Here is a 15,785-nt window from a genome sequence, read left to right as displayed (position 1 = left end):
GCTGGAGACAATCTCAAGTTTCTCTGTTTTCACACTTTTGTTGCTCGGGAGGGCAAAGCTAGATTTTAAGCCCTTTTGCTTTGGTAGAATAATCGGCCTTCTCTCCCTCCTGAACAGCTTCCAACTACTTTCCTTTCTCCCTATCAAATCTGCAGAGCACAGTTAAGCTCCCCATTCCCGCTAATTTCATAGCGCATTTGACAGAGCTTTGTATGCATCAAGAGAGATGAAAGAGCATCATGCGTGACCAAGGCCAGGTTCTCGATGCATACTTATAATGTGCTAAACTATTTGGGGAATGCCGCCATTATGTATACTTCAGAGCAAGGGGACACTGGGAAACAATTTTTTTCAAGGCAATAATTTAACTTTATTTTTTTAAAAAAGAATACAGCATCGTCTGATTGATTTAGTAAGAGCAAAGGCAACAGTCAATCATTTCTTTGGCTTGTTCATTCAATCCTTGAGCAAAAATTAAGCCAAGGTTACTTTGGTAGGATTTAAGGCAGTGAGACATATGTGAATAAAATGATATTAGGTCTATGTAATTCTGAATAATAAAATAAAGATTAAGATGGCAATATGTCCCGCAAGTACTGGTATTTAAACTTTAAAAATCAATCAAGAGAGAAGATTAAGTGGTGTTTCTTTGGTACTAAAAATGTAAAGCTAGGACCAAATTGTTCTATTTTCACAGATTTAAGATACAAGGAATGATATTTAAAGATATTAATGTGACTATTAAACCCTTCAGTTTGTAAAGACATCCCTGTGAAGTACACTTAGGAGAAATCCCTGAGTATATGAAATACTCTATTAGTATCTTCCTTCGAAAAACAAAGAGGAATAATTTAACAGATTTGCGAGACATAAACACAGTTCTTAGCACAAGCAGAACCCGTTTCGAAGGCTCCCTCTGCAGTCTGTAGACCAGGCCACCTCGGGCTCCATGGCACGGCTGATTCACAAGATGAAGTACCTTAGCCGTCCTTCGGCAGGTTGTTAAACCACTGGCTTATGGACTGTCTGTTTTCTTTTACCCACTCAATATTGTTTTTCACCGTCTCCAGCACTTGCTCTCTCGGCTGTGCTCCAGCTCCAGCATTTGGGTATTTTGCGAAGAAGCTCTGCATCTAGAAGAGAGAAGGAAATTATCAGGAGACCCAGCGGAAGGCCGCCTCTTCAGGAATTCCATTTAGAAACTGGCTTTGTTTCTTCCTATGGGGAATGGAGCCTGCCAGACACGTGAGCAATCGCTCCTCTTGGCTTTGGGCCCTGAGAACCTGTTTAGCCAGAAGAGGCTAAGATAGGGAAGGAGGGCATCATGCTGTGGTTACCATGGCCACCTCTGGGGATTTCTCTGTTGTCCGTGCCTTTCCCAAAGTGTCCCATGGACAATGTGGCCTGTAGCATGATGGATTTTTCTCCAGGGGTCTGGAGAATTTCCTATACTTTCAGTTTATTTCCTAAATGAATGTAGGGAAAGTCTGTCTTCACCATAGTTCTATACTTTTGCCTACTCTCCAAGCTCCACCCCCCCAAAAAACTGAACCAGAGTATTATCTGCCATTTTCAAAACTAAGAATTATTTTGTTTCTTACCATATGCAAGAAGCTAAACATCTCCTCTAATGCACAGACATGGAGACTTCAGGACATCTCTTTTTGTCCTGTGTTAATGGACATACTTTTTTCTTCACTGAGATGTCAGCGATTTAAGATTCCTTTCAAAATTCCCAAACTATCAATTCTGAGTGGACTCAAATCTCAACCAACTTATTCCAGAGTCACCAGCAGCTACCTGAATAGGAAGACCCACTCCACGCCCTTCTGTCATCCTGTCCCAGCCTTCCCCATCCTGTCCCAGATGCCCCAGCCTTCTCCAGCCTGTCCCAGCCTGTCCCAGCTGTCCCAGCCTGCCCCAGCCTGTCCCAGCCTTCCCCAGCCTGTCCCAGCTTCCCCAGCCTGACCCAATCTGTCCCAGCCTGTCCCAGCCTGCCCCAGCCTTCCCGGGCCTTCCATTTCTCATATTTTTTGTTTGTTTTGTTTTGTTTTCCTGTCTATTTGTTTTTTAGTTTTTTGGAAACAGGGTTTTTCTGTAGCTTTGAAGCCTATCCTGGAACTCGCTCTGTACACCAGGCTGGCCTCGAACTCACAGAGATCTGTCTGTCTCTGCCTTCTGAGCACTGGGATTAAAGGCGTGTGCCACCACCGCTTGGCTCCATTTCTCAGTTTTTAAAGTTGTTTGTCATTTGGATCACTTTGCAGGTTAGTAAAAAAGTGGCATATAATTGGTTCGATATGAGGGGTTTCTCTTTCTTCTTGTGTCTGGGATTTGATTGGAGAAATTACCACATCCCTGTGGGAGAAAAGCTTAAGCTTGTTCCTTCCTAGACAAGCAGAAGGGGATCTGCCCCCATACCTGCCAGAGCTGCAGCTCTGTGTTGAAGGGCTCAGCAATGGTGACGATCCGGCCAAGGTATCTGTCATTGATTGTGAATCTGTAGAAGAAACAGAATATTAGTGTCTGAGCCTGAAATCTCTTTTTTCTATATGAAAAAGGTTTAGGTGTGGGTGTGAAGTAGTTAAACACATTAATAAAATATGATAATGGCTCAGAGAAGAAAAGTGCCTGCCATGCGAGTCTGAGACCTGAGTTCAATCCTCAAATTTCACACTGGAAAGAAAAAAAAAAAACAACTCCTAAAAGACATCTTTTGACCAATGCACATATACAATCTATAAACATTTAAAAGCCAACACTTTTATAATCATATTCACGAGTGCTGTCCATAAAGTCCATACTTCGTCTTGCATATAGATTTCATACCATTTCTCAGACATGGTAGACTGCTTGTTGTATCCCCCAAATATTTTCATTCCTCCTGGATACGCAGATAACGACAGTGCTTCTCAGCCTACCTCAGAACTCGGTACAGATGTGCAACCTAATGCTTAGTAATAAAACGCAAACTAAGCGAGATGTCAAACTAGATCATAAAGTGACACTGTCTGCCTTCTTCACAAACACTTCCGCCCTTGGCAGGAAGTACAGCCTCTGGCTTCCGGAGTGCTTGCTTTCCAAACCTTTTCTCTGCCCCCACTCTATACATCTCTTCTCCTCCCGCTTACTTGCTTCCCTGTAAGGCACACAATGGCACCGATGTCTCTGCTAGTCTTTCTCTCTACTCCAAGCTGTGCCACCATGCTGAGTCATCCCCACATGATCCCTGCAATGTTATCTCCTTAGTGTTCTGAGCATATTTGCACTGATGGTTTCTAGGTTCCGCTTTAGGCATCCAATTCTCATAATGCCTTGAAGTCACTTTAAACCCACATCCGAAGTATCGATTCGTGTGCTGTCTACAACAAAATAGGCTTTTCAGTTTTCACCCTGACAATTCTAAGCCTAGCCTAGACTTCTGGTCCATTGACTCTCCAATGCCAGTTTCTACTGGACCACAAGACCTTCCTTTTACTCTCCAGGTATTTATTTATGTAGTTGAGATGTAATGGTTTCATGCTCAATCACATTTTTTAAATATTTATATTATTTATTTATTATGTATACAATATTCTGTCTGTGTGTATGCCTGCAGGCCGGAAGAGGGCACCAGACCGCTTTACAGATGGTTGTAAGCCACCATGTGGTTGCTAGGAATTGAACTCAGGACCTTTGGAAGAGCAGGCAATGCTCTTAACCTCTGAGCCATCTCTCCAGCCCCCTCAATCACATTTTTAATTAAACCCTAAGTTGCCTTGTATTGTAATAATTCTTGTCTAGCAAAACCATAACTTGGGATGAAATCAGCTGTTCATCTTCTCAGTTTCTCTCAGTTGGTCAGGTTCTGGCTTGAGGAGTCACCAGACTCGCCCAGTATTGTCTCGTTGAACATTCACGGATTTAAATTCAAACGGTAATCTCTTCATTAATAGTCCTTTTCCATTTCCCCAGGCACCACATTCATTGTCCATCAGTCTGCTCTTTCAAACACTCTCTCACTTCCAACCTCTAAACCTTGTTCCTCCCTTTCCCCTCCCCTAGAGATGTCTTTGCCTTCCACTGTAGAGACAAAACACAAAGTAACTCCTACATGCTCCCGTGTCCCTGAGCTTTGATTCTGGTTTTCCTACTTAAAAAACAACTCTACAAAAAAAAAAAAAAAAACCTAACAACTTTGTTTTCTTTCACATACCGGGACTTTTTCATCAGTATTTAAATATATTAGGTACACGAAAATACCGTCAATATACAAAAGAAGAAAGGGGGGCAGGAGAGATGGCTCAGCAGTGAAGAGCACTGGCTGCTCTTCCAGAGGACCGGGGTTTGTTTCCCAGCACCCACATGGCAGCTCACAACTGTCTGTGGCTCCAGTTACAGGGATCTTGACACCCTGACACAGACATACATGCAGGCAAAACACCAATACATGTAAAATAATAGCTAATAATAATAATAATAAAATTTTTAAAAAAGAAGAGAAGGAAGGCTCCTCCCTTTTAATCTGGCATTTCTCTGATTTGTCGCTCCTTCTGTATTTGTCAAACTTTTCCATCACATTTTGCTACAGACTCTTGTGGGCTCTGTTCACTTGGAGTCACCCCTCATCACTTCTCTAGAATACTCATTTTAATAAAGCTCCATTTTTACTATTGTTAATGATGTGTACATTGGGGGTGGTATTGCATGAGTGTAGGTGCCTATGGGGACCAGCCATTAGCTCCCTCTGGAGCTGGAATTATGGGTAATTGTGAGCTTCTTGAAGCGAGAGCTAGGAACTGAATTCAGCTCTTTGGCAAGAAGAGTTAAGTACTCTTAACTGCTGGACAGTTTCTCTAGCCCTAAACACTGCTTTCCGAGATCACTAATTTTATGTAAGTACATTGTTTTTATCAGTAAAACTAACTGACTTTTTATCTTCAATTTAGTTAAATTCTTTTTTTAAAAAATATTTATTTATTATGTATACAATATTCTGTCTGTGTGTATGCCTGCAGGCCAGAAGAGGGCACAAGATCTCATTACAGATGGTTGTGAGCCACCATGTGGTTGCTGGGAATTGAACTCAGGACCTTTGGAAGAGCAGTCAATGCTCTTAACCTCTGAGCCATCTCTCCAGCCCCCAATTTACTTGAATTCTAAGTGGCATCTGACAAGATACCTGTCTTGGAAAAAAAAAAAAAAACCTCCCCTCTTGCCCTTAAGAGAAAACCATAAACACATACATAGCAAGCTGAATCTTGCCAGAAACGGAAGCATCACCCTTATTCCCTCACTTCCTCTTTTGTTTTCCAACTCCCCGTATTCTGTGAGTCCTTCACCACCATCACTTTACGGGCCAGTTTATCACTGTCTTTTGCTGCCAGCTGACCACTGTCTTTGCTGGGACTGCTGCAGAAGTTAAGTGTGTTTCTCAACTCCACTCTGATCTCACCAGTGCCCATGCTTCCCCGTCACGGGTGGAAGCACTCAATCTCAACATGAAACCATTGTTTGACTTTCTTACAAACGTCTTGTCGTTGCTCTTAGAATAAAAGTCAGATTTTAACATGACTCTACTCCTTTTAATGGTTATCCCTTTCTTTCCTGGTAGTCTCAGCCAAGATACTTCTGCTTCTGTTTACCTAACTCATTCCTGCCCTTCCTTCAATTCAGTTAGTACTTCCTTAGGCAGACCTCACTTCCAACTTCTTTCAAGCTGGTTAGTTTCCTCTTTGCACTATTTTAGTGTACTCCGAATTTCTTTTCTGGGTAGTTGTGTGCATGTATTTGCGAAATTCTTGATCTAATCTTGCTAGTTTTAATAATTCTTGACTTAATATTGCTCTCACCAAAGACTGAGGTTCTGCGAGGTCCATTTCTTATTGCAGCCCAAATGCCAGTTATCGAATCTAACACAAAGCATGTGTGTTACATGACTTACTAACCAAAGAATTTAACTTAAAATGATATTTTAGGGGGCTGGATACATAGTTCAGTGGTTAAAAGCACTGGTTGCTCTTCCAGAAAGCCCCGTTCAATTCCCACTACTCACATGACAGCTCACAACTGTCTGGGGTTCCAATTCCAGGGAATCAGACAGCCTTACATAGACATTCAGGCAGGCAAAACATCAACACATATAAAATATAAATAAATAAATAAAATGATGTTTTAGGGGTGAGAGAAATGGTTCAGCAATTAAGAACACTTGCTGTTCTTCTAGAAGACCAAGGTATAATTCCTAACACCCTCATAGAGGTTCCATTTCCAGGGGCTCTGACACCACCTTCTGACCTTCCCAGGCACCAGACATTGCATGTGGTGCACATACATACACACAGTCAAAACACCAGTAAACATAAAATAGGAAAAAAATTTAAATTAAAAACATAGAAACAAAATGAGGTATTAATGAGGATATTTAAGAACAACACAGTATAGGAACATACGGGGAAAATGGGCAGTTACTCTAAAATGTCAGTTATCAGAAATCGCAATGTCCTTTCTTTCAGTAGCAATATATTATAAGAAGAATGAATCATAAAATCCTGTGGACGGCGTGACTCTGTGTATCAAGCCAGCAGCCATGGAGAAATGACTCAGGAGTGAACCCTGACGTGACAGCAGAAATTACTTATGGCTGATTCTATTATAGATTACTTATATATTCTTATTATTGCCTGCAGCTTCTGAAGAACCACACCTATCAGTTTTGTAAGGGGAAGACAGGAAGCAAAAAGAAGGAAATATGTGTTGTTGCAAAGAGGCTACGAATCCCAAGAACAGATGCTAACTGCAAGTCATTGTTCTTTGAATGGCCTCTACTTCCTGAATTATTGTTGTTTTACTCTTAGTAATTAAAAATTAGAAGAAATATTTGTGAAATAGCAACACATACATCAAATAAAAACTCCAAATACTTGTGTAAACACTACCTGCATAATGTGTTTATCTCAGGGGCCCAATGTAATATAAAGTGCAGAAAATAGGTGAAAACATACTGTGTCTTCATCAAAGTGGCTAAAACTATAAGAATTTAAAAAGTTACATGAGGTCATCTTCTTTGACTTCATTTTTATATACCCTAATATTACATCATACAGAAATTACTTTGATGTATTCAAAACTTATAATTGAGTTCTTATTAAGTTATTTTGAGATAATATTTAAATGTTTAAATCATCTTCATTATTTCAAAATTATTGATTTTTTTTCAATTGTAGCAAACTCAAATCAAATTTGGACAAACCCCACTACAGACCCATTGAGCTCATGGAGCTTCACAGTTTTCAGCTAAGGGTTTAGAAGACACCGGAACAAAGAGTCATCTCTCACAGATATTGGGCTTTGGGGTTAAGGCTAAAGCTGGAGGGCACAGTAGTGGTCTGGCAAACAGCAGTTATAAAGGTCACATGGAAAAAGCTCAATAGAAAAACAGATTATTTATTTGAGGGAAACAATAAATTTTTCAGAAATAGAGGCAGTAACACCACACAACTGAAAATTTGGAAATGATTCAAAAGTTTGGAAATATTTGAATAAAGCTTGGCTCATTTCAATTTGCTTGTCTTATTAATCTTTCACAGGAAAATTCTATTTCTTCAAACCAAACATAATTAATATTGCCTTTTGTGTAAAAGACATGTGGTTATTGTATGATCTGTGTGCTGGAGCCATCTGCAATAATATCTCATGAAAGTTAGAGCATCAGAAAATGAAGAAATATTAAAAGCCTTTTGGCAAGGCTTGTGAGTCTAGCTCTGACAATGGTTAATCAATTCATTGTCTTTGGAAAACAGTTTAGTTTATAAAATCTAATATGCTTATTTTAAAGTCAGATGTAGATGGTCTCCATAGCAAGGCAAAACCTATTTTTCTACTTATTAATTACTAAGACATATAATAAGCAAAAGCTATTTTTATCTTTTCACAAGAATTTAGAAGCAAACATTGCACTTCATTTATATAAATTTCATGCAGCATACATAGACATGTGGTCTTTCAGCTAACAAAAAATACACAATAGGTATTATTAGGCATCCATCTTTCTAAATGGAAAGTACTCCTTACACAAGAGGAATTGTATGCCCAGATAGCACGTTCTTGTTGAATAGATTTACTCAGTCCAAACCAAGCCTTTCACTGAAACAATTATAAACTGATAAACAACGGATATGAACTTCTATGTGCATATGTCCTCAGACTAGTATGTAGAAATGGATGAACATTGCTAGGCAGTGATGACACACATCTTTAACCCCAACACTTGGGAGGCAGAAGAAGCAGGCAGATCTCTGAGTTCAAGGCCAGCCTGGACAACATAGTGAGTTCCAGAACAACCAAGGCAGTTACACAGAGAAATTCTGTTTCGATAAAAGCAAAACAAAACAAGAAATGGAAGAACAGTTACTCTCACCAGTTACAAGAATAGAAACAGCAAAAATCTATCAGCAACAGACAAAAGCAATGTAGAAAACTTTAGTTGAGAGGGAGAGATACGCTGTGCATCTCAGAAAGAAAGGAAATATAGACACAAAGGCAGTGGGGAATTGCAGAAGAAAGAAGAGGGGGTTAAAAGTCATCCCTGTGGCTATGTTTCTCAGAGGACAGCAATTACCAACCACTGTTGACAGGAAAGATTAATACAGACAACAAAGAGATTTCCTAACATGAGGCTTACAGGTAGAATGATCTTTCGTTAATGTGTACACATTTATTAGGGAAATATATTTAGTCTCTCTTCGATTTTATATTCAGCCAAAGAAATGTCTTTTTAACAGAAATTGAGCAATGCGTTTAGAGGACCAGAGCCAAGAACGGCAGCACATCCTCTGCATGGGGGCCAAAGAAATAAGAAGCTTGGGGAAACATCTCTCGTCTGTTCTACTGTTTTCTTGTCATCCGTAGTTCCCATTTTCCAAGCTGCTATTACTAGGCATGAGGGTAGGTCAGTCATAGAGTGTGTGCTTTATGCTTTGCAGAGAGAAGGCACTGGATCCTCCAGTCCTCAGTACCAACAAACCACACACACACACACACACACACACACACACGAGAGAGAGAGAGAGAGAGAGAGAGAGAGAGAGGTGCACACGCAAAAATCTCCACTCACCCACCCCCAAAGTGCTATTGCCTAAGAAATGCGTTCTCTTTTAATACGCATTTGGAATATTTAGCTTATTATCTGGTTAATGGAGAAAATGGAGAAATGGAAAGTTGCTGTATGTATGAGTTCTGGAGACACAGGGTTCTCTTTGGAGCCCAGCTCCAGGATGTCTCTCCCTGTTCTCAGTGAACAGTACCTGAGAACTAAACATGTGTCTGACATTTTGCTGTGTATCCATCAGTACAGTGGGCAGAAATATGTCAAACAAAACCTAGCGCAGTTTAGTTCTCTCTCCAGATCTCAGAATCTTGCTGATAGCTAGGAACAGCAACTTTCATCAAAAAAAGAATGCTGCTTAAAATCAACAGACCTGGAAGGACAGTGCTCTGGTCCTTTACCTCTGACAATATGCCTTTTGGGTATGGTACAGAAGTCAAAGAAAGTACACGGAAGAGAAAAAGAAGGCACCTGCAGAGAGTGTCAAACAAAGAGAACAAGAAGCCATCATCCGCTTGTCCCACCTGTCGACCAGATAGTCCCAGTTGAGTTGTATCCAGTTCCAGGCCATGCTCTTCCCATAGGTGTTGTAGGAGATGTAGCGGATGACAGTAAACACATCCTGGGTTTTGATGATATCGGGGTCTTTGAGCATTTCCAGATACCTAAGTGAAGACAAGAAGAAAACTGCTTCAAAACGAACTTTGACTGTTAACCATCATGTAAGTTTCAGGACCACACTGCTTTCATCCCAGCAGCTCAATTCTCGAAGGATCTCCTGACAGAGTGAATTAAATATGACAAATGGGGGAACAGGCTTTTTAGAAAAAAAATTAGTGTATTCAGCTGTTTTTAAAGACTAACCTCTAATTTTGAGGAGCGCTAAAATATAAGCATTTAAATCTAATAATTTTAGCTAATTAACATTAAATATTACAGCTATTATTGAAAATTAAACTAATATGAAATGTGTATGGACATGCTTGCATGTGTGTCTGTGCATCACTTGAGGGCCTGGTGCCCATAGAAGCCAGAAGAGGGCATCAGTTCCCCTGAGACTCGAATTAGCAGGCAGTTGTGAGTCACTCTGTGGTTTCTGGGAATGGACTAGGGTCCCCTGAAAGAGCAGTCAGTGCCTCTAACTGCTGTGCCATCTCTCCAGTCCCCAAAATTGATTTTAAATTACACATTAAACATGGCAGTCCTGGTGGGAAGTAGAGGCAGTGAGATTGCCTCAATGTTAATCTACAGTGAGACCTTGCCTGAAAAACAAAATTAAAAAAGAGAAAATTAAAAATAAATTACACCTAGCCTGGGGAGTGGTGGCACACACCTTTAATCCCAGCACTCAAGAGGAAGAGGCAGCTGGATCTCATGAGTTTGAGACCAGCCTGGTCTACAGAGTGAGTTCCAGCACAGTCAAAGTTATACAGAGAAACCTTGTCTCAAAAATCAAACAAAAAAGGAATGATAAAATAAATTATACCTAAGTATACATGGTAACACTAGAAGACTTGCCTGGCATGGACAACGCTTTGGTTGGATTTAATCCCGAACACCACAAAGCAAGCAGAAGAACTTACCTTGCCAAAAGAGTAACATCCTTGACGGAAGCTAACCCATAGAGCAATTTTTCTTTTTCTTGGGCTAGGGAGGTTTTCTGGTATTGCTCTAGAGTATAGTTCCATGATCTCTCATTGCCAGAGTCCTGCATCCCGTAGCGGTACACCAGAAGCCGAAGATTTACAGGAATGCTACCAGAAGAAACAATGTTTCAGGAATTTCATGTGTTTACTCCCAACTCTATGGAAATCTTCTAGACAAGCAAACAACATGAGTAGTCACCTTTTTCCCTCTTGTACCCAGTCCTCAAATAACTTGGAGGCGTTGGCCAAGGCATCTCCGTCTCCCATCTTGCATGCAAATCCTAATACAGAGGAACGGAGTAACCTTAAAAAACAAACAAGCACAGAGCCAGGGCCTTAGCACATTTTCATCATAATTTAAAACACAAATACACAAATGTTAAGTAAAAATTAGTTTGTAAAAGGTAAGGAATAACTTTTGGATGTGGCTTCCAGTATCCTCCCATCCCAGAGAATCCGCAATGGGCTTCACTTGACTTTGGAAGTACGTCTGAAATAGAAGCAGAATATACCATGAGTAAGAACCTGCTTCCTATCTGCATTTTGTGTCACTTAGAATTCCCCACTGCAATCTCTGTCCTACTAGTTTTGAGAAGCTTGGGCCAGCACATAGAGAAAGAAGGTGTTCACATTTTACAGCGCTAAACTTTCCTTCTGTCCTAAACATAGACATCATCTCAATTTGTTCTAAAAATATTGACTGGGACTGCCTTTGATGCTTGATTGTCAACTTGACACAACCTCGAATCACCTGAGAAGGGAGATTCAGTGGGGGACTGTCTAGATCTGGTAAGTCTATGCGGATTTGTCTTGGTTCTATTATTTGATGTGGGAAGACCCAGCCCACCGTGCATGGCACCATTTTCTAGGAAGGGTATTCTAGGTTAAGAGTGGAGAAAGTAAACTGAGCAGTCACAAGCACGCGTTAGTTCTTTGCTCTCTGCTCTTAACTGTGGATGTAAAAGCTGCTTCAAGTCCCTGCCACCCTGACTTCCTGGCAATGGAGTGTGTGGCAGTTTAAACGTAGTTGCCCCCCATAATCTCATAAGGAATGGCATTAGTAGGAGGTGTGGCCTTGTTGGAGGAAATATTTCACTGTGGAGGCAGGGTTTGAGGTCTCATATATCCTCAAGATATCACCCAGTGCCACAGTCCACTTCCTGTTGCCTTCTGATCGAGATGTAGCCAGCACCATGTCTGCCTTACTCCCCACCATGATGATAATGAACTGAACCTCGAAACCAGGTGGCCACCTCAAGTAAATGTTTTCCTTTATAAGAGTTACCATGGTCATGGTGTCTCTTCACAGCAATAGAGACCCTATCTAAGACATACAGTAACCTGGAATTGGGAACCAAATAAACCCTCTCCCTTAAATTGATTTTATTGGGGTATTTTTCACAGCAACAGAAATAAAAACCCCAACTATTTCTTTATTATAGTAATAAGTAGAAACCACCTCACATGCTTTTGATACTAAGATGACTGTTTAAGCATTGATGAAATATTAAAAAGTGATTGCTATTTAGATTTACAAAGATAATTTAGGAGTCCTCACTATCCCATTACCACAGGCAGGCAAGTACTAATGGTTCCTAGTACACAAATGAAACCAATCCTCACAAATATCAAATCATTTTTTCAAAGATCTTTCATTTAATACACAAAATAGCCAGATTTGGATCCAGAATTTGTTTAAAATTGCAAGCAGCCTGCTGACGTGCTATTGAAATTAGAAAGAAAAGACAAACAGAAATGACAAACTTAAAATAAAATCCCAACGTGGAGATGAGAGTAAGAAAATACGATTTTCTTATTTTGTTAAATTTTGTCAAGAATACTAATTTAGCAGATAAGTCCATCTGAAAGTAGTTTTAGTTTATAGTTTAAAATGCTATAAATTTAAATAAAATAGTCATACATTTTGATACTAAAATGTATACTCTTCTGAGGTATACTGAAATACAAATATGAAACACTTCAAAGTGGAAAAGATCAGACCATCTGTCCACTTTGATTAGACAAGTCCTCGCACATCTTGTTATTTCATGAGTTGGAGAGATGGCCTGCAAGAGTCCCTTTCCTTAGAAGCCACCCCAGTCTACTGAACATTTACATTTGTGGTATTCTCAGAGCATCGATGTTACCTCTATCATGGGGTACAGCTCCGTGTCAGCTTCAAACATGCTAATGATGTAGGTTACGGCTGAAATGGCTCTCTGCCATGGCAAGAAATCCTCTTCTAATCTGAGATACTGAGTCAAACTCAGCGCTTTCCCATAGTCTAGAAGTTTAGCTCTGAGAAAGAAAACACATAGAACAAATAACTGAAACCCGGACTTAAAGTGGAAAGGACCAGTATGGCGAGTCTAGCAGTTCATGCTACTTACAATCCTACCAAACAATTAAAAAACTGCACTTACCAGCTGGAGAGATGGCTTAGTGATTATGAGTACTTCTTGTTTTTGCAGAGAACCTAAGTTCTCCGCATCCCTGTCAGGAGGCTCACAATCTGCTTGCAATTCTAGCTCTAGGGTTTCAGATGCTCTCTTCTCTCCTCTGCAGACTCCCACACATATGTGTGAACACATACACACACACAAACACACACACGTACATAGCTAAAATATGTCTTTATAAAAATTGCACTTATTGTTAAGACTCAGCTGAAAAGTTTGGGCCAAAGCTGAGTGATGGGGCACTTGCCTGGTACCCTGGTAGTCAGAACCACAGAAAACTATGAAAACATATTTCTGAAAGTTCAGTTCAGATATATTTGAACAGAACGTTAGCTAGAAAACTTGTCCATAACATTGTGAATGTTGATACACACAGAAAATGCTACTTGCAGTCTTGACTAGAGACGTCTCTCTAGGTGGTAAGCAAAGGTGAATGAAGAAGATGCATGACTGTACTAGGAACTGAGATTAAGAGATGATTGAACATGCAGTTCTAAGTTGGACATCTCTATGTTTCCCTGTAAGGTTCAGGGAACACTGCAGAAGAGGTCCAACTCAGGAGAGCTTTGGAAACACATCTTCGCTGTTAAGAAGCTGAGGTGTATGCTTGGTCAAGTAATAGACGAGAACTTGTAAGGAGGATCATCTTTTACATCCCATCTACCTATTTTCTCATTTATTACTTACAATGTGTAGTCACCTCTAGTTTTCTATAAGGATATTGATCCAGACAGAGGTTAAAAGGTGACTCCAATTTCTACTGAACCAGGATTTTAGTCAGGCTCAAAAGTCTATTGTTAGCCGGGTGGTGGTGGCACACGCCTTTAATCCCAGCACTTGAGAGGCAGAGGCAGGCGGATCTCTGAGTTCGAGGCCAGCCTGGTCTACAAGAGATAATTCCAGGACAGGAACCAAAAACCACGGAGAAACCCTATCTCGAAAATCAAAAATAAATAAACAAACAAACAAAAGTCTATTGTTTAACCCTTTGGAAAAGGTCAACATTTTTGGACTTCTGATGTTATTAAGGAGTCCATGTCAAATGTTTCTGCTTAAAATAGGAGCCATCAATCTGATTGGCTAGTAAGTATTGAACAATAACTCCAACAGTCACATATTGCAATGAGTTGGGTCTGGATGCCCATTCTCATAAGAGGATTTCTTGGACACTAATAAGCAATGATTATACAGTACAATGGTTTTAAAAAAAGTGGGCACCTCAGAATAATGCCCAATTCAGGCAGAGGAGCCAGAAGCGGTTTCCTAAGGAATCCTCATCTACCCTCATGCTTAGACAAAGCTACTGAAAAGCAAAGAAATCAAATCAGCTGTGTTTCTAGCTACTGCAGAGAGTGAGAAACTTCATAAAAAATTATTAGGGTTAGGTGATCTGAAAAACGTCAAGAGGTTGCTTCTCTCTCTAAGTTCAGATCACTCTCAGATCATTGAAGAAAAGTCAACTCTCCAAAACAGTTCCAAAATGCTCACCAGTGCAAGAGCACTGTGGCTTGTTCTTCTTGTCCCAGTGACTTAGACAAAAATTCATAATTCTAGACCAAAATATCTAACAGTAAGCGTGGGCTCACAAAACTAAAACACTGTATGTCTATTAAATCAAGTTATGAAGGTATATTTTAAAACAGTGTCATTTATATTTGAGGGGGATGGGCCTGCCACTGTATGCATGTGGCGGTCAGAGGGCAGTATTTTGGAATTACTTCTCTCCTATCATGTGGGTCCTGGGACTCGAACTCAGGTCATCAGGTTTGGCAAAAGCCACCTTTACCCTCTGAGCCATATCATCAGTTTAAGATGCACTTTTGGTCATTTTAAAATATCACTAAGCAAGCCAGAGACCCTGATAGGGAATATATCACACCTCATGCCAGCAAATAGGAAGGGGAAGCTTGGGTGTCTGTGAATAGCTAATATTAGTATTTGCTATAAGGTTCAGGTGAAGTTTTTTAAAAAGAGGCCCATAAATAACAATAATGTTTAAAACACAGACTGTGGATGTTTTCAATTTTTAAAAAATTTCATACTTAAGTGCAGTTGTAATTAATTTTGAAGTTGTATGGGAAAACTCACGGTATTGTAAGTGGCCCAACCACATCGTGAGACATACCTTGCCAAAGCAAAAGCATCGTCAATAAAACTTGCACGGTCAGCAGCGGAGAAGCTCTGGAAGAGGAAGGAAAAAAGCAAAAGCCATGATTCTCAAAAGCAAAGAGCATAGAAAAAAAGAAAGAGCATCTTTAAAATGCTGTTCACTGGAACAAAACGACAACACTTCCTAGCCACGCTGTCTCTTACCAAGTGGTTTGAGGAGAGAGTCCTGGCTATCTCGTCCCAAGTTACTTCTTCATAATTTACACGGTAAAATCCAATGTGATCTGGGTTTATTTTGAGAAAATCTTCTGCACCAAGACTAGAAGTCAAATTGATTTCTGTGGTAGCAAATAAACACTAATGAGAAACATGTTTGCATACACTGTAAACACAGAGAAATTAGACCCAGAGGGCAAAAAGGAAAAAAAAAGGAAAGAAAAGCAATATTAGCTCAAAGAGTAGAGTTTGATTTGGACCCAAAGCCCC

The 15,785-nt window shown here is 40.1% G+C and overlaps 1 protein-coding gene across 1 annotated transcript in view; it reads right to left on the bottom strand.

The window, feature by feature from the left end:
- Nucleotides 1-345: 345 nt before the first annotated feature.
- Enpep (glutamyl aminopeptidase) overlaps nt 346-15,785 on the bottom strand; it is a 74,718-nt gene continuing 59,278 nt past the window's right edge. The window contains exons 12-20 of the mRNA XM_075981355.1: nt 15,504-15,637; nt 15,316-15,371; nt 12,879-13,029; nt 11,148-11,221; nt 10,931-11,035; nt 10,669-10,839; nt 9,610-9,750; nt 2,422-2,500; nt 346-1,133 (exon numbers count right to left, since the gene is read on the bottom strand). Of these exons, the coding sequence (XP_075837470.1) occupies nt 981-1,133; nt 2,422-2,500; nt 9,610-9,750; nt 10,669-10,839; nt 10,931-11,035; nt 11,148-11,221; nt 12,879-13,029; nt 15,316-15,371; nt 15,504-15,637 (1,064 nt within the window). The 3' untranslated portion in view covers nt 346-980. The remainder of the gene's footprint in view (nt 1,134-2,421; nt 2,501-9,609; nt 9,751-10,668; nt 10,840-10,930; nt 11,036-11,147; nt 11,222-12,878; nt 13,030-15,315; nt 15,372-15,503; nt 15,638-15,785) is intronic.

The sequence above is a fragment of the Microtus pennsylvanicus genome, chromosome 7 (assembly GCF_037038515.1).
Source record: "Microtus pennsylvanicus isolate mMicPen1 chromosome 7, mMicPen1.hap1, whole genome shotgun sequence".
Lineage (NCBI taxonomy): Eukaryota > Metazoa > Chordata > Mammalia > Rodentia > Cricetidae > Microtus > Microtus pennsylvanicus.
The sequence above is the reverse complement of the archived record's forward strand: the minus strand, read 5'-3'. Positions and strand labels throughout refer to the sequence as shown.